General features: G+C 38.5%; 1 protein-coding gene across 3 annotated transcripts in view; it reads right to left on the minus strand.

Moving 5' to 3' along the window:
- LOC140322998 (serine/threonine-protein kinase N1-like) overlaps positions 1 to 20,581 on the minus strand; it is a 41,382-nt gene extending 20,801 nt beyond the window's left edge. The window contains exons 1-7 of one of the 3 annotated variants that reach the window (XM_072399689.1): positions 20,324 to 20,581; positions 9,164 to 9,286; positions 7,981 to 8,371; positions 6,125 to 6,264; positions 2,697 to 2,811; positions 2,134 to 2,279; positions 677 to 881 (exon numbers count right to left, since the gene is read on the minus strand). In XM_072399689.1, coding sequence (XP_072255790.1) covers positions 677 to 881; positions 2,134 to 2,279; positions 2,697 to 2,811; positions 6,125 to 6,264; positions 7,981 to 8,299 — 925 coding nt within the window. In that variant the 5' untranslated portion in view covers positions 8,300 to 8,371; positions 9,164 to 9,286; positions 20,324 to 20,581. Of the gene's footprint in view, positions 1 to 676; positions 882 to 2,133; positions 2,280 to 2,696; positions 2,812 to 6,124; positions 6,265 to 7,980; positions 8,372 to 9,163; positions 9,287 to 18,783; positions 18,964 to 20,323 lie in introns of those variants that run through there. The other 2 variants (XM_072399687.1, XM_072399688.1) reach the window with 2 other exon arrangements.
- Positions 20,582 to 23,221: the final 2,640 nt, after the last annotated feature.

The following is a 23,221-nucleotide window of genomic DNA, read 5'->3' on the forward strand; positions in this document are numbered from 1 at the left end:
GACCAGATCCATTCTAGGTTTGATAGATCAAGCAGGTTCTCCCATGATAGTCTATCATCTCCAGTCTTGGAGAGCTTTAAAAAATAAATCAATGAAAATACATTTTAACCTTTGTCATCAAGGCATAGCTTGAGAACTGCTTTTAATTGCTCCACAGTAGTGTAAACAAGACCTTAGTGCCCATATAGATCATTATAGGTAATGCTATAGTTAATAATGAATCATAGTTAATGTGTATTGTATAAAAGCAGCCAACAAAACACCACAATGCCTGTATGTTACCTTAGCTGGAAGGTTGAGGAAAGCGAAATAAATAAATTACCACAACACAAAACTTTAAATGGGCGCTAAATGTACAATTGTTTTGGATAGAGACAATACCTGTGTATTTCCTGCTCAGCTGTAAATTGTATGATACATAATCAGAATAAATTAATATGGCAAAGCAAAGGGAACAGAGAGCAGTAATGAAGAGCATCCAATCAGATTTCAGCTTGTGTGCTGTTACTTTAGTTAATGGTGGTTGAATACTTTGCATAATATTATTCCTCTTGCATTGCCTTGATCCCAGTGTGTCCTTGTAACAGCCCAGTGCTGCAGAGAAGGTGAGCGATCTAGAAATAAAGGGTATTCTGCAGATATAAAGCATTATACAGTATGTGTGTTGTTGCATTACCTGTGAGGGGAGCTGATTTGGAGAAAGTGCTGTGAGGGGAAGACTGGGAAGGAGCGCCATGTCTGGTTGGAGAGACACACATTGCCATCTCCTCTCGCAAGAGACATCTTTTTGGGTGGTCATCAGGAAGGTCCTCTAGACATCTTTGTAGAGCAAGCGTCAGTAGATCCAACCTCTGCCGAGACTCCACAAGGCGAGCTTGTACCTAATCAACACCAAAAGCAGTATGAGATTCAGGGATATATCTTGAAAGTACTCAGTATACAAGAAAAGAGTTGACCAGGACAAATAGTGAGCGTGATCTCCTCAGGTAAGGGTTAGACTGGGGCCCCAAAGTTAGTGAGAAGAGCCCATCAAATCACATAGCTTTCACAGTCATATTTTTGAGAGGTAGCAGGGTCCAGGGGCTCACCAGAGAATACAAAAAAAAATGTAGGGGTGTATGATTGGGGCCCACCAGGGATATTTCTGGTGGAATCCTGTCCCCGGAAAGGACGGAAAGCAAACAAACCTGACAAGGGTTTTAACCCTTGATTAATCTATCCAAAAAATGCCAAACTTTTTTTATGCCTTTGGGTACAAAAGTTTAAGCTGAATCTTGGACCACCGTGTGACACTTCCAGGGACGTGAGCATTCAATTTCCAGAGCCTGTGCTTCTTATACCTGGAAGTTCCTGGTATTTTTCTTCACTCCTGGCAGCTGACCACAGTTGTGGGAGAAGCAAAGAGAAGGTGAGTATGCACAGCTGGAAGGAGGGTAGTTCAGTAAACTTTTTCTTTGCTCTGCATAGGCAAAGCACAAGTTTACTTTTGTAGAGCTATCTACAGAATGTTAACACAGACATAACATTTGGTATGTAGACAAGTGTTAAAGAGCAAAAAAAAATTTCCTACTGTGATATATCCAGAGATATAAAGCATATTAGAACACGATACATCCTGAAAACTGTTTATAGTTTTAAATACTCACAAAAAGTGACATTTTAAGGAAATTGGGAATGGCAAAAAAATAGTTTTACATGGAAAGCCGTAGGTTAAGTCAAAGAGATTTCCTTGTAACTTGTGTCTCCATATCTCCCACAAAGTCAATATGGCAAAGTCTCCCTAATTATATCCATTGAGGGAGTGTCACACTACTATTTGGCTTGGTAATAACTGCATTGGTTGTATTGAACTTTTAGTTATACAAGGTCAAAGCCAGAGTGAGAATTTCCTTTACCTATAATTTTGATGAGTGTTTAGTGTGATAGGATGTACACCATACCATTATACCAAAGCATTACCAAGAAGGAACACAGAAAACCCACATGAAACATAATAATTTCAGTATGGGAACTTTAAAAGACCCATAGCAATAACATTTATAGCTGTTTATGTCGTGGGAACAAGACACAGTTTTTGCTGTGGTTTGTTGACTTCACAGAGAATGCTGGAATAAAAGTGCATATTATTCTCACCTCATTGACCGCACTCTTGTCCTGAGCTTTGGCACCTCCGAGCATCCGCAGGGCGTTCTCTGCCCCCTCTGACACTGCCCGTTCCACTCTATAGTGGTGTCTCAGCTCCTCAATGTGCACTTCAGTGTGTGATAGCTCTGACATCCCTAAAACAGACAGGAAAGATGATGAATATGTAGCTAATTCTTGTGTACTAAAACACAAAAAGTGGAAATAAACGTAAAAATAATTTGCAAGGAGGTGATGTTCCTTTTGCACTAAAGCTTGATCAAGTCAAACTTGAGTCTGTTACTCCTTCAGTCTCTTTGCCCCATTTGCTGGGGGTTTATGTTTACATTTGATTATTATTTACCTATATGTTATTTTTGTAAATGAAATGTACCATGTAGACATTTTATTGCTGCATCTGTGTTCATATCTACTTAGTTTATTAGAATAGCTTTGTTAGTATCTTATCAGTGACAGATTTAAGTTTTAGTCGTATAAGTGTCTTTTAGCTTGTTCAATAGTGAATAGAATAGAAACACCTAGATCTGATGTTATCTGTATGACATCCCCCTTACCTGCTCCGGTACCAGAAGTCTCCTGGGCTGCCCTGCGGATCTGTGCACGTAACATGTGGATCTTTGCATCACTTTCAGACAACATCTGCTGCGCAGCTGACAGCAGCTTTTTATCCTGTAAAAGAACTTAGTTCATTATCAGAAACACTAGTTTCACATGGGGCATTTATATAATGTGGTACATCACTAGTCAAAACTTTTTTTTAATTTTGGAACGGTTTAATTTAATGTAAAGGCAGAATGTTTTATTTGTAGATAGGGAGGTAAGGGCATAGAACTGCTTAGGTTTTACTGCTGTCTGTTCCTCCTGGCAAAATTTGCCATTTCTTTGTCAAGAGCTAAGATTTGGAGAACTGTCCCCAGAGCAGGAGGGGAAGGAAACTCCTCCAATGGTGACACCTGCCTAACATGGGAACCCCCCTAAATCGGGGGGGATTACCTCTCATATCAGGTAAAGTAAAAGGAAATCCCCCAGTGGGTCACAAACAGCAGAAGATAACCTGACATGGGTTTAAACTTTCCCTACTTTACCCAAATACAAAATTTGGCTTTACATCCACTTTAAAAGGTCCTGTTGTTTTCTGGCAAAATTTCCAGCCAAACATTGTTGCTGCGGCACAGAACAATGAAAAAAAACCTTGCCTCACTCTACTAATAAGAAGCTTTTTGCCACCATTGTGTCCCTAATATAGAGATTGAAAACTGTGCAGTTCAGAACATTCCATACCATGTGCAGTGTTGTTAATAAGTGCTAAAGTTAAGTGCTTTGTATCTTTGCTATTGAGCTCAAACTATTATAAGTGGTGTTAATAGAGTGTGAGATGACCCATGATGAGCCTGCGAGCATCCGGAAGTGTAGCACAAAAATATTTTTGAGGTTACTACAGGTACACTTTAAATCACTGGGTGTCTTGTGACTGCTTAAAAGAAACTGAGTTTAAAGAAATTACCACAACTTCCTCACCAACTGTATTGCTGTAACTCTTTTTCCTTCTCCACCCAGCAGCCCTCTACAAATAAAATCATGACTTTGTCATCTCTAGCCAGAAAAATACATTCCCTTTTCCTTCAGTTACTTAACAACCTTCTCATTTATTTAACCATCACAGTATGGAGATCAAATAAATGAAAAAACAGAACAAAGTAAAAAATAAAAGTGATTATTCACATCAACCAGATGTTGTGTTGTATACTCAAATTTGTACAACTCTTCTGCTCACCTCTGCTCAAGCTTTAATAATAGAGCTCCCATGCTTTAATGTTACCAAGTGAAAAATGTTCTGTTGGGACAAACCCGGTTGGTTTTTACAGAACCACATTTACCAAAAAGCAGAACATTACTAATTCAGCAGTAACAGAAAAACAAAATAAATCTAATTTTGAAGAGTAAAATAACATATTTTACAGATCATTGGTCTACTGGCAAGAACTCTTCCTCCTTCTTTCTGACTCACATAAGATCCAGCTGTTCTGCATTGCACATGAGTGTCAGCTAGAGATATACAACATACAGAGAGCTACGATAATTACAAATGGCATAGCATGGGAACTTCCAGAACGAGCAAGAGCAAGAGAATGGTTCTAAGTTATTTCTCCTGTATCATCAGAGAATAACAGCAAGGAAAATGTTCTGACATTATCATCACATATAAATTAGGTTTTGGTGGCTGGGTTATCTAGGGGCTAATAAAGGGGTTGGATTTTCTTTAGCCATCCACTATAATAATCAATAATTCAGCAGTTGGCCTATCATAAGAAACCAATTTTGTAATTGGTTGAGGACATCAATTACAATCAGCACGGTGGTTTAGTGGTTAGCACTCCGGCCTTTGCAGCACTAGGTCCTAGGTTCGAGTCCCAGCCAGGACAATATCTGCATGGAGTTTGCAGGTTCTCCCCGTGTCTGAGTGGGTTTCCTTTGGGTACTCCAGCTTCCCCCTAAAATTGACCTTAGAACACATTAATGACATATGACTATAGTAGGGACATTAGATTGTGAGCTTCTTTGAGGGATAGTTAGTGACATGACTATGGACTTTGTACAGCGCTGCATAATATGATGGTGCTATATAAATACTGTGTATTATTAATCGTAAGCAACTTTTGTTTGTTGTATACTGTGTATGTATGATCAAGTACATCACATCACAGTCTAGTTGGAATTTTAGTTATTTCTTATATCAGAAGGGTTTTCATACATGTTTGTGCAGCATTTAGAACCACCAAACCAGTTGGCAGAGAGCAAAATCGGCAACAGGTGTGTACTAACCCTAAAAGCTTCTGAGGGTTGATAGGTACTCCTCGTGGCTGCTCAAGCTCATTTACTATAAAATATTAGTAATCAAAAAAAAAAAGAGAAAGAGAAGGGATTTTGGCAAAAAGTGTATTGATTGGTTACTTAAAATAATGCTCAATACAAAGAAACAACAATCTCAAAAAAAACAATAAATAGGTAGTTCACCCACTACTTCATGGTGGGGTAATGGACCCAAAACTACACAAAAACTCACTTATAACACAAATAAACTGTCCACCCACTGCACCCAGTGGGGTATTGGACTTGATACTAATCATTTAGCTCCTGTAATTCAATATTTGTTGGCCCCAGACCATAAGGGGAAACAAAATTTGTTGAGAAGACAAAAGAAAGGTTTGTCTCGGAACCCGACGCATTTTGCCCAGAATGCTTCCATATGCTTTAAAATATTATCAGTGCTGACAAAATCCTAATAAACACAACAGAGAAGACATAAATGGCAGCAGCTTTGACTATCCCACATAAACATTTAATTGACATCAATAAGGACCGCAATAGGTATACAGGAGATGCCCATTCACATGTCCTCAGCATGGTCTCTACATGTCCCGGGTTCTTGCGCTCTGTACCATTTTGCATTGTCTGTAATGGTCTCATTTTCTTACAAGTGCATTTTCCCTAAAAGTGACCAGTGGGTGGATAGTTTTGCTTGGTTTACTGGCTATCTACTGGTTTCACAGCAGAAGTATGTAGGTTGTGGGTCCCCTGAACCTACCCTGTGTGTCCTAAACTCCTGCCTAAGTTGCATTGTGATGGATCTGGCTTTAAGAAACAGCATGAACAGCACTATGTTAGGAATTTTTTCATCTATTCTGATACTCCTGGGAACACATAATGATAATAGGTGACTGATATATGCAGACAGATTGTCTCTGGACTCCTCTGTGCGGCATTGGATTTTGTTCTAATCCAAGGTCATCCTTAACCAGCCTAGCTTGTGGCTTGTCTTTACTGCACAGGTTTTTGTTTCCTTTTAGCTGAATTATGTAAGCTGATTTCCTAGAACTGTATTTAGGGGATATGAAGTCCTGATTCTGTTTCATGAAATATAATGTTGAACAGTGACCAGTTGTCTTTAAGGAAATTTTGCACACCTGTATTAAAGACTCACCTTGACTGAACCATTACTGTACATTTGAATCATATTTTCTGCTCCCTTTCGGACTCGCATCTCAATGTCCAGGAGACGTTCTAGTTTTAACACCCGAGGATTCTGGGACGGGCACGGGAATTCAGAGGAAATATTTTTACCTTAAAGGAAAAACACATTACATGCACAGTTCATTAAGAATTATTAAATAAAAGAAGTACAAATGCTGTAAGCCATTGCAACAACTAGAATCCAACATACCCAGCCCCACTGACCTACAGATTCAGTGGTTAAAAAATGAATACATTGGCTACAGAAAAAAGGAGAAAAATGAATGTGATATCTGTCAAAGATTCAACTTCCTCTCAATAAGAATTTCCTGACCTGTCCTGACCTACTTTACTTTACCTTTCTTTATTTTAAAACATCAGATTTGGGATGTTTACAGCATTAGACATCCTATCTTAGATTGTAAACTCTTCTGGGCAGGGTCCTCTCCTCCTCCTGGGTCACTGTCTTTATCTGTCTGTCATATGCAATCCCTATTTTATGTACAGCGCTGCGTAATATCTCAGTGCTATATAAATACTGGTAATAAATAATAATATTAACATATTCAGTCCAGAGTGGACTGAATATGTTAATAGAGAAAGAGAAAGAGAGGGCGAGACAAAGGGAGAAAGAGAAAAGAAGCTCTAGAATATCGTTAGAGCTGTGGGAGGAAGTCAGGTAGACTGTAGAAAGAAACTTATAAAATAGGAAATGACTAGAAAAATAAAATATAAATAATAAATAAGTTAAATATATAACCTAAATGTGAATCTCGACAGGTGTTAGAAAGATAGTGTGAAATGCAAGGAAACCACAACAAAAAGTTACATCTGTCTATAGGTGATAAATGGACAAAGGAAGAAGAAGCCCTCCAGTTGTTACATCCATCTTATACGTGCACAATGTATGTGCCAGAAATAAAGCAAATCATTATTTTTTTGTACATTATGTCTGTGCTGCACTGAAATCTATGGAGAGGGAAGGAGGTGTCCTGCTTAACAAATCAGAACTGAGCAGGTAAGGGTGACAATTTTGCTTCTCTATAGATTCATTGAGTAAGAGGAAATGGGTCAGTGGCAGAATCATCAGATGAAATAATGGGCAGTCACCACATCTAGGGATTGATAAGCTGCTACAAGTTTGTTCTTTGTATTAGGTAGAAAGTTATATTTTCAATATTTCTTTATGTTGAAAACCTTATTTCTGGGTTTTTCATTCTAAACCTTTTGGTGGAGACCGAAAATATATTTCTTAATAGATTACTTAATAGTATATGAATGTCATGCTTAACAGCAGAATCTCAAACTTCATTCAGATTTTCCCACAGCCCACATTTATTAAATATCTAGGAGAGACATCTGATAAAGCATTACAATAATAAATCATTTACTACCAGAGAAGAGCTGCTTGGCTCTGACCAACATTTGAAACAGAGGCAACCCAAAGAACAATGGACCAGTAATTCATGGTCAGTAATGGTATCTGCACATACCTGAAAAAGTCTTCTCCAGGACAATGGCATAAATTTATCTTGGGGTGCACACTTATGAAAAAGTTGACCTTCCTGCAGTGTTAATAGTTCACTTGCTTCTTCCCTTAACCATGACTACAATGGGCAACCTTACTAGCCAACAGAAATGTGGAAGTGGTATGATAGAGATAGTTATCCTTCAACACAGCAGGAAAGTGTTCCAATTTGCATAGGAGTGCACCTCAATGTTCAGGAATCCAGGAAGTTGGAGGAGACTTTTTGCAGGTATGAGGTCCCTGCATTATACTTTCGTAGGTATTTTAGACCAGACTAGTGTCTCCTTAGAAGTAAGTACCTGAATTGTGTCCTGGGGATGTTGGACAGCTTTCAAGTTCTTCCAGCTCTTGTTTTAAGCTGTCAAGCCTCCGTTCACACGTCCTCAGCATGGTCTCTACATGTCCCAGGTTCTTGCGCTCTGTGGTGGCCTTACGAAGCTTCTCTGCCCCCTCCTTAATTTTTAGTTCCCGGCAGATCTCTCTTCGCAGGCGTTCTCTCTCATTTTCCAGCCCTGGTGGTTCTTGTTTGTCACCCTCCACCCCAGGTAAGTCTCCTCCATCCAAACCCTGTAGTTCCTCACTCTGAGCACCAACAGTGGTTCTGTTTTCGCTCTCCATCTCTGTGCTGTTCCAGGAATCTGTCACCTCTCCATCTGTCCTTTCATTTCTCTTCTCAGGGCAGACATGAATCTGTACAAAAAACAGTAAACTGGATTATTGGACATGCAAAGCACATAGACAACCAGAAAAAACTGATTACTAATGTATGAATTATTTTATTGTAATGTTAGAGTTGTCCCCAAGTGGTGAATGGAAATCTAATGGGGATACCTGTTCCAGGAACAAATGTGTAAAAGGGGAATTCTACTCACGTTGGGTAATTTTCTCTAACTTCCTGTAGTTTATCTTAAAAAGGAAGTAAAAAAAAGTCCCACAGAGTCCCAGTGGTACATATATTTAAAAAAATAACCTTCTCTACCCTATCCAATGCTAAAAAAAAAGATAACCATCTTCTTTAAAAGCCAGGACCAACAACATTTTAGCAAGAACATTGGCCAGTGAACAGCAGTGTTCCAACTTTTTCCTTTTCTTCTCCATGACATGTTGTAAGGAAGGGTCTATCTACAACCAGAGAAAACCTCCATCTGCAATAATGAGCTTTTGTGGTGTCGGAAACACGTTTTATTGTCTGCTAAGGACCTTTTTTGTTCAGCCCAAAATACAAAGGATGCACAGGCTGTGTCATATATCTGATCTATTGTAGCAGCCTGGACTGCTGTTTATACATAATAGAGTTCTAGAGGACAAAAATAGAAATAAATTCTGTACACAGCAAAGTTCAACATATCAGTAGACAGTAAAAAAATAAATATTCCCCTATTATGCTAGTCATTTGCAAAGTGAGTCAAGAACAAAACCTGACTAAAAGCAAAACCAAAACAAAAGCTATGAAATAGAGACTAAAACGGAAGGATGGATTACCTTGGATGTACAAGGACTGGAAATCTATCAACACGGGCTACTGTAATCTGCTCCCACAGATGTCAGTTATGGATGAAGGGATGCACATTCTCTTTTCACAATAGATCAAGATTGACAGGAGATCTGACCAATGACATAGAGAATTTTTGTCATTTTTGAAAACATCCAGGGAGCTGACATTGCTGTTGAGCACTTCCACTTGGAACCCAACTCCTACACAGCCCAGTCATTGAAATGTTTGCTTTGTCGTGCTTCATATAACCCAAAAATAGGTCATACTTCATACCTATAGCGGAGTAATACCAAGCAGCACACTCACTTAGGAGGTGGAAAATACAAAGCGATGCAGCTCGGAACTGAAAAGTCAAAAATGTATAAAAAGTTGAAGCAATTAAAAACTAGACAAACATTAGTAAATTGCCAGCAGAACTTTGTCACTGGTACCTATAGTAGTTGAATCTTCTGATAATATTCTTCCAGACCCTAATGGGAGCCCAGATGTGTGTCATTGCCTCAACTGCCATGATAGTAAAGACTCATTTACAGCAGTGTGATGTAGTGCCATTTATTATGGTACTGGTACTCCTAAGCACCGGTGTGGCAACTCACGGTAAGGAAGAGTTATGTTGATTGTGATATAGTTTGTTGCAAAAAAATAGTTCATGTATCTTCATAGGGGGTCTGGTAGATTGCAAAACTGATATAAATGACTTAAACAATACACAGCATGATATGCATGTTTAATATGAGCATATTGGTGTTCACAGTCTACGGGGATAAAAATAGGCCTCAATGGTCCAATAGAAGGTGCTGGAGGTGTCGTGGCTACATGAGCAATCTAGAACAGTGGTCAGCAACTTAATATCTGAAGGAGATCTCAACTGTAGCCTCTGACGTGTCCATAGAGTCATACAATAGCTATGCTTCTGTATACCTCTATTATAAGTACATTAGATCACAACGCCCAGGAAAAAGTTATTTGTTAAAATGTCAATTCAAAATTGAAGTTCAAGTTCAGTTTGCACAGATAGAATTGAATACCATGGTGACATTTTCACAGGTTTGCAAACATTCATGTTCTATAGGACGTTGCACTCAGTTATGCAGTGTCTGGTGCTTATTAAATATGCCATGTCAATGTCATTCAAAGCATTAATGCATCTATTGGATTGGATGGAAAGAATGTAATATATATATATATATATATATATATATATATATATATATATTGATATATATATATATATATATATATATATATATATATATTGCTCTTACTTTTTTTCAACATAAGAGGTCTGGATTTGGTCATGGTGGACCTAATCCAGGCCCCATGCAGCTTTGCACCATGAGATCATTTCTTATAGTGTTCGATTGCTGGCTGTAATAAGCCAAGAATAAATAAGCCATATCAGGGGGAGACATATATTATTACCTAATACATAAGGAGCGCAGCAATTCAGTTTTGCTATCAAACAACTCTGCATTCACACAGATCCTGCTGATCTGTACAATTCAGCACCTTGCTGATCTTTTGATCTCACTGCAAGCCTATTTACAATGGTCTGTCAATAAATAAAAAAACTCAATGCATTCTCTAATGACATGTCACACCCACATTTCACATATATTGGCAGAAAGATCCATGGCGAGAATGAGGTACTTTACATAAAATAATATTATGAATGGGGAATGCTAACATACCCTATTGACTTATGTAAATGCCGATTCCCATTATTAGGATGTAATAAATATCCTAGCGCTAATTACACAATGTTCCTGCTTAGAACTAACTTCTTTAATTACAGGTGGTATTTAAGTGATGTCAAATTTCTCTACTTACAATACACTGAATGCCATTATTTCCTGTTTTAAATAGGACAATCAGGGTTTTAGATGTGGGATACTTAAAGGACTATCTATCGTTGAATATCCTCCATGCAATACAATGGACATTCCTAGGATGTTTGAATATTGTGTCTCATTATATAGGAGGTGTGCCTGCATCCCCTGCTATGACAAAGCCATCAGTACTGAATGCTGTAATATTTTCCTATTTCCTGCTCTTTTGTTCTCGCTTCTTAATATCGCCTAATCAGGCTGGTGGATTTCTGCTGAGAAGGCAATGCTTCAACCACCACTAGATTATGACACCCTATACACTCTCTCTGTATTATATTTAGTGCACTTTTAACAGTGAAAAGGGCAAGAGGAACATGTGAAGATGGTAACCCAAAAGCAACTTTCAGTTTTGGATGCCAGTTTACCAAAAGGAAGTTGCAAAACTGGAAAAAGTGCCAAGAAGGTTAACTAAAATTACAGACATGGAGAACCTCAGCTTTGAGGAATAGCTGAAATTAATTTATTCACCAATAATGAGTTAATTATAGGGAGATACAACAGGTATTCTGGTTTATACACTATTTGCATTCACCTATCAACTTTATTGCTGTTATAAACTTTCATTTAGTTGGGCTTTAACTACTGGGTTTGCCAGTTGTTAATGGATGAGATGTCCTTTTTACTTTTTTTTAATACAGTTTTTATTGTGATATTTTTTATTTTTTAAAAAAATATTCTATTTTACTTCCATTACCCTATTGTCAGTTGTCCCAGTGATAAAAAGAAATGCATGCTAGATACTTACACTCTCGTATTTTCTTCTCTGCCCAAGGAAAAGGGTAATATGTGGATTTTCAATGGAAAAGAGAACACTTGACTTTCTCCACTTCTTCCCACAAGGCAGCGGTGACAGCCTATCTCTACAGCTGGCCAATGAAAAACCAAGCCCCAGTGCAATAATGGATAAGAAGAGTGTTCTTATCCAAATGTAGAATCTGACAAGATCAACATTGAATTATTATGCCGCTTTTTTTACCGTGCAAGGTTGAACTCCTGAGTGCACAGGCTTAATAAGAATGGTGATGACAGACAAGACAAGTAATGCTGAACAGATTCCCTGAACTTGATGAAAGGCGCAGGCCCTAAAACGCGTCAGTATTGCTGTGGGCCCACAGTAGCAGGCTGATAAGAGGAGTTGGGTGGTTTATGCTTCTCTTTCTGTTGCAATTCTGAGTTTTTGTACCTACATTGGGATTCCGTTTCTTAGCCCGGAAGGTTAGACCCAACAATTGTTTTCATTGTGCTTATCCTGGAAATTACAATGATACTTTCTTATACTCAGGAATCTTTTGTAAATGTAACAGTTTCTTGGCATTGTGTTTTTTGTTTTACTGCAAACTCCAGTTACATTTCCCCAGTGCACTTAGTCATAGAATCAATGGCAGAAATGAACCATCTCAATATAACTGCTTTAGTGCTCTGTCGCCCATTAGGTAGATGGTATTTGTCTATCGATATTATCAGCAATATATGGTGGCTTCCTGGTTTCTCCTAAATGTTTCACACAATGAGACTTCCTGTTCTACAGACTAAGACGTCTGGAATGGGCAGGAATACGGGATCCCCACCATGGCAAATATTTTCCTGATTACACAATGATATGGAAGTGATCACAGACATAGTCCATATGTTTTAGAAAAGAGAAGAACTGTATTGTAGTAACACAGCTTCCCAAGAAAATAGATGAGAAGATGTAGAGTTATGTGAAGTAAAAGTATGTGGATGGCTACAAAATAAGAAATGTAACATATGGTTGTGTTTGAAGCATAATTGGAAGTAATTAGGTAAAAGTGGACACAAATAAATAAGTATTAAACTTTGTACATAAATCAGATGGAGGTCAGATGATTTGTTGCTGGATCTTTTGTGACTGTTTCCAGTGACAGAGGACCGAACAAGCGGGTCATTTTGTTCAATTGAGAGGGGAGGATGCATGAGAGGCCCTATATTGTGGTTTCCTCCATTGGAGTGAACAGCAGTCGTTCCCAATTGGTTGTTCATAAATCCGCCATGGCGGACTGATGAAGGACGCCAGGGGACTGCTGAACACATACCAGGTTTTTGGCTTGAGACAGGGAATGACTGTTCATCTCAGGTGCCAATCATCTGATGTGTGTATGTAGCTTAAGTCTATAAAGATAACCTTATGAAATTAGGATCAAAGAAAACCTGTATGGTGGAAATGTGTAGGCTACTACTGTTGACCTTTCGCAATATAACTACTAGTTCCTTGGTCACAATTATAATTTGAATAGTTACTTTTTCAATGACCTGGAACAACCATGTAGATGAAGAGTTTCCATTTCCAGTATTTAAATCTGTGAAGTCCAGGCAACTAGAACGTCTAAGGGTAGATTTCCATACTGAATTGTTTTCATAACATGTATAGTATTCATGATAGTATTACATATATAATATATACAGTATATTATAATAAAAAATTATATATAAATTCTAATATAGAAACAAACTACTGCACCTCAAAAATAAACCAAATGTAGTACGTGATCATAATATGTTGGTATTACACTTTAGGCTGACATAAAAAAAAACCTACCTAGGCTTTTATTAGCCTTTTGCACTCCCAATACACTACTAATGTTAATATGTAGAATCTAAATTTACAAAATTGTACAGCATTTTGCACAAGCCAGTTTATAATGACAATGGTTACTCCATTAACCGGTCCGTACAGTAACCTTACACTCTCACAGCTATTCAAGCAAACAGATCAAGGCATCATACCACATTAGGAGCATATAAAGAACTCCAAACCCTGGCAAAAGGAGCACATACATTATGCATCTGAACCAATTTACAGGGAGCAGTAAGTAGTCAAACTCACACCTGGCCATATGGCTGCCATGAATACTTACACACAAACATGTGCTCATCTTACAGGGATATTAAAGTGGAACTAAATGCTTGTTATTGTGGGTGAGCTTTTGCCATATTCGAATATGGTGCACCTTTCTGTGCCATGGGGCGATGACATCTTTGTTGCTGACTCAACTGAGGACTTCCAGGTCCATGGCAATCTTTAGCAGAAGTTGTGTTTTTCGGGTGAGTTACATTTGTTTTAGAGTATGGGCCTATTTCCATTGGTGAACAAAGAAAAACATGTCTGCCCAATTAGTGTTCAAATTTTAAATACAGCCACATCCCAAAAAGATAACAGCAATATAACACAGTGCTCTATGCAGGACTTTTTAGGGAGCTCAACTCAATAAAAATCATCAACAATTGATTAAAATCACTAACAAAAAGCACTTTATTTTTACTTTTTTTAAAAAAACAATTGAAAACAAATGAATCAACAATTGATTAAAATCAGTAACATTTTATTTTCTAATTAAAAACACCTAAAACTATCGTTTTTTTTATCCTGGATACATAATGATCTTCCGTTCAATAGGATTGCTCTCTAATATGTTCTGATGAAGCACACTAAGTTGCTGCCTAATGCTTAAAGAACAGAGAAAAATATCAGAAAATGTGTAGGCTAAATTGTATGCAGGATGAAAAAGACTGATTGTTTTAGGTGTTTTTAATTGGAAAATAAAATGCTTGTTGTTACTGATTTTAATCAATTGTTGATTCAGTTAAGCTGCCTAGAAAGTCCAGCATAGAGTGTTGTGTTATATTTCTATTTCCAGTAGTGCCGCATATAGTGACAGGCTATACACTGCATAGTGCATGTGTGGTGTAGTGTAGGCAAAATAAGAACAAAAAGCCACCAGGAGCCAAAACACTTTTTGTGGAAAAAGAGACTTTGCAGGTGTTCTTTGCCAAAAACCTCTTCCTCCTGGTGCCTTTTTTAAAATTCTTTCCGGGTTTAGCTCTGCTATAGGTAAATTTAATTAGTAGACATACAGGTATATTTGTGTGACAGAATACTACCTAGCTACTCCTAGTTTGCTGTACATAGTATAAGGTATAGATCAGCTCAGGTCACTGTTGATTGGAGCACTGTGCAAGTGGCGTGTCGGAGTGCTGGAGATTGGGAATGGTGAGCTTTGTGTGAGAACAATTGCCCCAGTTTCCAGCGTATTGCTGGCACAGAGCAGCTTAAAACATTTTAAAGCGCTGACAAATATTAGTAAAACAATTTAAATCCTTTGCATGGACAAACCAAAGGTTTACTTCAAGAGCTATTTTACTAAGTAGATTTTTTGACCTCAGAACCATTTTCTCAATAAAATATTGCATGGGTTTACACGTTGTAGTTCTTTTGTTGTATCTCTTTCAGTTTCTGATGAACTGGTATTTTATGCTGTACTTTTCTGCTTTCCTCCACAAACACCTCAAAGAACCCTACCTGCGAAATAATCTGCAGGTATTTTAAGTAAATCTAGGGATAATCTATGTGAACTAACCCCGTAGAGCACTGTACGTGACCGGGGAACAATAATATAGCACTCATATCAGTAACTGATGGGCATTCCAGTGTTATTGCTCCCCAAATCCTTCTCAATACAAGCCATAGTAATCAGGGTCACCATCAATGGGGGCATAAGGAGTACTTCTTTACCAGGCCAAGATCAAAAATGCTTGATTTTTGCGATGCTGGAACATTTACACTTGGGTAAGGGAGCCCAGAAAGTTTACCTAGTATGGGGCCCAGAAATTTGAGTGACCTTGAAAGTAATAACCCACCAAAGAGGGTTTATAAACCTGAAATAGCTCTCCTTATATATTGGTCAGTATTTATGAAATAAATAAATCTCTTTTATGAAGGCATCGCTGAGCTTGTAAGGCTGTCAAGTTTGTTTTGACTAACCTCTCAATAACTTGTCACATTAAACGGATGGTTGAGATGGGGATGATACAATGCTGTTGCATGTGTAGTCATATGAGGTCATCATCCTACTGTATCAACCCTTTCTTACTATCTTATTTAGTTATCAGGGGTTATTTTATCTGATGATTGTTAAAGTAGGTTTAACCCTTTGGTTTACATAGATGTATTACATAAGTCACGGCTGCACCCAGGCCCATGTATTCAATGACGTATGTGTGCACCAAAAGTATGTATCAACAGGCTTACTGCATGAGCTTGCTTTGACTTCAATGTTTGGCATCTGAGTAAACTGAATAAGTGATTTTGGCATCATGATCACATTTACAAACTCAAAAAATAAATCCCCCAACCACCCCACTGCCATCTAATCTCTGTGCTGGTTCTACCGCCAGTTCCACAGGCATCTGCTGCATAAATCTTGGAGACGGCAAGCAGTAAACTTCAGTTTTATTTTTATCAGTTCATTTTGGCAGTGAATGGGCTTAAATTGCTCACTTGTCAGTCCTATCTACAATTAAGGTCAATGGTCTGATAATCTGTCATCTCCACAGTGCATACTGTTGCTGTGGGAACATTTAATGACACTCAAAAAGTTTAAATAAAAAGTCAAAGGAAGAAAAAAAAATTATAAACACCTTTATAAAAATTTGAAAAACTCTTAAAGCGTTCAAAGTTCTGTATTCATTTCAAAGCATGTCCATGAAAACATGGATGAGCCACCCTAGGGCCTCTCTTTTGACAATTGTGAGACCAACATCCTCTGCTGTTTCTGGTACCTACTTTTACTTTCAGGGGAGTGAGTGGCATATCAGGAAAAATGACTCCCATGGTCACCAGATTCCTTGTAGTCTTCAATGAATCCAGAGTGTAGCACTTTTGTGTCAATGTGGCTTTAGATGCCAAGGTAGAAGTACATAGGTACTCCAGGCTTTATCTGCAGCACACAAGAGGCACTGGGCATTGACAGTAAATGGAACTATTCCCCCTAGGACACAAAAAAGTCTGACTGTGGTTTATTTTTTTCCCACTCCTTTGTTTTGTAAGAACTTTTAGGGTACTGAAATAAACATTTAAACCCCATTTAGGAAATGTGTTACATGGTACAACAAAATCATTAAAGCTGACTCCAGCCTTGCCTTCAGTCTTGCACATTTGTCGGCTCCTTTCCGGTACTGAAACTGCTTACTCTGATTTCACTGCACACTGTGAGCTTTTCACCATGGGAAGCTGTAGCAATTCATATGAAGCCAACTCTATTTCCTGGTTGGAGGATGTCCAGCATCATCTAGCCCTTCCCTCCCCTGCAGAACTGCCATTGCCCTTCCTATTTCATTCACTAAATTTCAGCATCACATGTGGACATTTTCACCGTTTTCTGCTTTCAGGAGGCTATGTACAGCTCCTGTTGGCCCCTACCATTAACCAATGACTGCATTGCATAGAAATGCACATAGACCTAGTGATCATGTTATTTAAAATAAGGTATGTAATGAAAATGAAAGAGTCTTATGTAATCATTTCAATAGCATGTTGATGAGATGGGATAGAGGAACAAGGAAAAGCTAAAAAGCAGATTAAGCATAGCTTTAAATATTATAAAATAATAAAATTAGGCTGATAAATAGTCAAAATGTCATACATTTTTTTATTCAAATTGGCGTTAAAATACCTACACACACATAAGGCAGCTGCACACACATGCAGTAAAGTTCTTTCCTGAGAACAGTCAGCACAATCATCCTTCATCAATTCATATTACATGGAAAGTCTCCTATATTCCCCTCTCTGGTTTAGTTTCACTGTATTACCAAGCTCTGACTTTCCCTGACTTCTTGGCTAAGCCCATCAAACTACCATTCCATTGGCCAATGGCACTTCCCTGGTGACCAACAAGGGAGTCTCATTGGACAATAATAAGGCAGTGGGTTGAGCATAGCCATGAAGTCAGACCCCAATAAGAAAGTGAATTAGAGAGGGGCACAGAATAAGTTTATGTGGTCAATAAAATATATAGCGGACATCTTCTGCTGTCTGCAAATGTATATTACTTTACAATGATAAAGACTAACAATGAATTCCTCTTATTTGCTTAATGGTAAATATACTGCTGAAAGTGTTCCATTATGTCTATTCATTAACTAAATAAATATATAAATAAATAAAAAATATCAGTTGCTCTTTTTAGAAATCTAGTAAGCCAATAACTTTCTGCTGCATCCACATTTACTATTATTTTCATCTCTCCATACAGTACAAGCTACCTCAAGGTAATGGAGAAGAGGAGAGGGGGAAGTGTTTTGTAGTCCTGTCCTAGCGTGACAATAAAGAACATTGGGTAAAGGAGTATTGTCTCTTTAGGACAGATCCTCAGACACCCCCAAAAAAGGAAGGCAAGAAAATAAATGCAGCCACCATATCTAAGGACTTGCAATCTGCAATATGTAACATTTTTATTCTTAAATATGCTGAAAAGAGGAGAACAGAAGCAAGGTAGATATCATGCTATCCCACTGTAGTCAGTGTGCACATGTGGAATAAAAGGTTGTTGTACTAGGCTTTTGACATATGCTTTATATTTTGTTGGTTTCTTTTAATAACCGTGTCCCCTAAACAAAAGGACATTAACATTTAGGGCCCCATCAATTCAAAAAATAAAAAAAAAGTTACTTCTGGTTTGGTGGAGCATGAATATTTTTGTCCTCCATTTTTTGACACAGTATGGTCTTACACCTCCTGACTTCCGCAATAGCAGACTTCCTGACCCTCACCCCACTGAGTTGCTTCATTAACCCATTATCAGAAAACCCCTTGCTGAGCGCTGACACTAACTTACACAGAGTCACTTCAACTGCTGCAACTTCCTGCTGATCATCACCCCCTGGCCAAAAAAAAACATTCCCTACTCCATTATGCTTACCCCATTCAGACACATGCAGAGCATCTCACAACGATCCTTTTCCTTGTGCTGCGTAGACTTTTACAGGGTCCTTCATTAACCCTTAGCAGGCCTGGGCAAACTGTTCCCTCTCTTGCCACCTGTCATGTTTCCGGTTTTACAGATCGCAACGAGCACAGTGCGCAGGAAGTTCTTTAGGTACACACACCGTTAAACACATGAGTGATGTTACTGATTTGGAACCAGACCAGTCCAGAAAGCATGCTTCCATCAGAAGCCTCTGAGACAGGTTTTTAAATTTGCAATATACTGCATTCAACTTGAAAGGTGAAATACTGGGCTCTTTATTTAGAAGGGCAATCTCAAGATTTAATTGAAGCAACCAATCAAGTGACCGCCTTTCATTGGTCTAAAATCATAACCATGAAAAGTGGAAATGTGAATGGGGGTTAGGATTACAGCCTGCTACTAAAAAGGTCATTTTGAAAGGTTAGATATAAACTGTATTAAAAAATAAAACAAGATAAGATAGGATAATATATATATATATACACACACATATATATAAATAACTCCATCAGTTTGATAAAATTAAGACATAAGCTTATCATAGAAATGTGATCTGGCCCCATATAGTCTGATTATGAGGATTTCAACATATCTATACGATGGGACCGTCAGCCTTTAAACTATACAATGCCACCATAAGTGGCTAAACAAACATGACGGGTGGGTTTAAGTGCATCGGTGACTACAGGATCAGATGCTTTACAATTTGAGATATGCAAATTAGAGTTATGTTAAATAACTCTTTTATATCGGTTTTACATTTTTCCTAAAATGTGAAGTTCTACCATTTTAGGTGCTATCAGGAAGCCAAGCATAATTCTGTTTTCTATATTGTTCAGTCGTTGTAAGGTATTGATTAAACACATGCATAAAAAAGGCTTCTGTTGTCTATAACCTGTCACCCCCAATGCACAATAAAAAAATGAAAAAAAAAAAAAACAATGAAAATTGAAAACTATCAACTGGACTTTATAATATATAAAAACTATAACATACAATATATATAAATATATATATATATACACACACACACACATATGTGTTATGGATATATAGGAGATGTAGTTTACATAATACAGTAATGCAAAATGAAAAGTGAAAAGTACAATTACACAAAACAAACAATCTTACTCTATTTAATAAAAGTGAAATCCATGATACATAAGTTCGAATTGTTTGCTATTGGGACTCAAGAATACTCCGAAAAGAAAACACATACACAAAATATAAAGAAAGGTTCAATATAAACATTAGAAAGCGTTAATAATGGTAAAAAAAAATTAAGATATTGAATGGAAGCTTGCTGAACTTTTGATGTAACTAAACTTCCTGATTGTTCCAAGTCAAATCTTCATAGATATAATTGTTACAATACAATGTATCAACATAACAATAACATAACAGCAACAAAGCAAAAAATCCTGCCAGAAAACAGCAAAGAGTAGCTTAAAAGCTAAAAGCCACATAATAAAAGTGAGTGAGACACCTGTACCTGTGCATCCTGCTCCTGTGTTGGGGTGTGTGGCATTATTTGACACACAATATGTGACACGCACAGTCAGGGTGTCACTGTGTCACCGCTGTCGCTCTTTGGCCACACACAGGATGACATGGTGTGTCACACACACACACATACAGTGTTGGTCTCTTTCTGTTTGCTGGTCCCTCCCTGCATTTCCTGTAGATGGTTAAGGCTGCATATCAAGGTGTGAGCATGCCATTGTCATCTGCCATGGCTCAGATCACAGATCTAGCGCCCACTGTGTGCAAACTCAGTGTATCACTATAGAGTGGTGTGATGGGGATTAAAGAGGAGGGTCTACCCAACAAGGAAATCTATTATTGGAGTACACACCCTTCTATGCTTTTCTATCATCCCTTGTGGTGGGATGGGGGATTTCTTTATAGAGTAACATGAAACATGTGTGCATCACAAACACAAAGCATGGGAGGATTTAAAGGGATTTTATTTGTAACTGTAAGGATAAAGAAGTGAATAAAAATATGCAATACTTTATTATCTGTGTGCTGTTCACACTAATTTTACTCACATTCATATTTCGATTTGAAGACGGAGTTATTGATATCACTGCTTTCTGATAAAAATATCAGCGTGCTAAAAAAATTATAAAAAACAATTATTAGTAAAACTAAAAATACATAAATATAAAAAGTAATACAAAGTTTCATTAATAAGCAGAATAAATTTATATAAATAAATAAAAGTCATAATAAATATTGCAGTTGCAGAAGTAGTAGACCTTATGTTGAGGTTTTGTTGCTGTTTCCCTGCTGGGTAGAGTTACCCCCTTTGAACCTTGTCACTATGACAAACAGAGAGAGGCAACCCAAATGTCATCAGGGCAATAGGTCTGGGAATATCTTTCAATGGAGACAGCTGTTCTGGGGACAAATCTCTGGGATAAAAAATGGTAACTTTGAAGAGATTTTACAGACAGGCAGAAAATTCAGCCATATATCCCTAGTGGGGTCAAAGCAAAAATAACCTAATAGGGGGTTTAACCCGTCTTTGCTCCGTACAAAAAAAAAAAGGCTGGATATACACTTTATTAGGAAATAACGTTTCATTATTAGATCAATACAATTTGGCTATCACTTTTAAAATCTTATTGATGACCATCTCACTGCGTCACATGAGCTTGGCCAAATACAAATGCTCGAGAGCTGTTCCCCTGTGGGCTTTGTTCCTCTGCTGTGGTAAACCCCACATCCACTCCACTTTAACCAGTTTCAGGGTTGACAAAATTGTACCAGTGGTTTACTATGAAGTAATAAGTGCCTACTGCATTCAAATCCTGGATGGAGTATCCTGTTACAGTGCTTATGGGATCCTGGGGTGGTCTCCAGCAAACCATCTGGTGGGTTCTTGTGTTTGCTCTTCTGGGCAATTGGGGTAAATTCTGTGTATTTCATTGTATTCTTGCAGGTATGATGTATGCTACCCATTCATCTGTGTGGAACTGGACCCCATAATAGGAGGCAGGATACAGTTAAGGTGGTCAGAGACTATTTTAGCTTCTGATGTGATGGGTTCTGGTTTTGTGACTTTGCAACAGCTATGTAGTATCTTGTATCCCTATCTCTTTACCTGTTTGACCTAACCTATTTCCTGAAACCCTGACTATGCTTGTCTCTCTGCTGCTAGTTTTGACCTGTGCCTGGAACACTGACTTTGCCTTTCTGCCTTCCACCAGGTCTGGCCTTTGCTTGCAACCTGGATGACACATGCCAGACCTGACCCCAGGCTGGAACCAGGATAAAGCCTCTCTACCTGCCACCAGCACTGATCTTTGACTGAAACCAGCAATGCCGCTCTACATGCTCCAAGCCCTGCCTGGAACCAATACTACATCTCCCTGCTTGTTTCCAGTCTTTCTTCTTGCCTGGAACCTTGACTACATCTCCCTGCTTGCAGCTATTTATGCCCGCTGCCTGGAACCCTGACTACATCTCTCTGCCTGTTGCCAGCCATCTTTTTCACCTGGAACCCCAACTTCATTTCTTTGCTGGCTCCCAGCCCTTCTTCCTGCATGGAACGTGGACTACATTTCCCTGCTTGCAGCTAGTTCTGCCCTCTGCCTGGAACCCTGACTACATCTCTCCCTCTGCCTGCTGCCAGCCATCTTTTTCACCTGGAACCCCAACTACATTTTTTCGCTGGCTGCCAGCCCTTCTTCCTGCCTGGAATGTTGACTACATCTCCCTGCTTGCAGCTAGTTCTGCCCTCTGCCTGGAACCTTTACTAAATCTCTCTGCCTGCTGCCAGCCATGACCTTTAGCTAGCACTCTGCACACACTTCCTGCCATCGGCCTTGACCTTCACTTGTAAAGCTACGTACACACTTCCAATTATTATCGTTGGTAAACGAACGACGAACGATCCTGCACGATATCTGCGAACGATCGTATAGCACCGATCCTGTACATACAGATAACGACACGATCGTTCGTAGATATTGTACACACAATAGATGCGATCATTTGAGCGATACAGGAAGTGACGTGCATGACAGGAAGTGAACGAACGTTCGTTCATCACGCATGCTCAGACCATGGACGATCAATGAACGATCGTACACACGAACGATGGTCAACGATCGTCGTCCAATCCGATCCGCCGGTGCGGTCGTTCATTTCCAACGACTTTCCTCGTTCGTAGGCGTTGTTGGTTACTTTTTTTACGAACGATTTTTGGCCAATCGATCGTTCGTCGTTCGTTCGTCGTTCATTTTGAACGATAAAAATTGGAAGTGTGTACGCAGCTTAACTTGTCAAGGTCTTGCTGCCTGTCACTTGCTTTTAGCCTCAGCTTAAGACCTGACTGAAAGGCTTGTTGTATCCTGGCTGTCCCCACACCAAAACCTTTCAT

Source organism: Pyxicephalus adspersus, chromosome 2 (assembly GCF_032062135.1).
Source record: "Pyxicephalus adspersus chromosome 2, UCB_Pads_2.0, whole genome shotgun sequence".
NCBI classification, from domain to species: domain Eukaryota; kingdom Metazoa; phylum Chordata; class Amphibia; order Anura; family Pyxicephalidae; genus Pyxicephalus; species Pyxicephalus adspersus.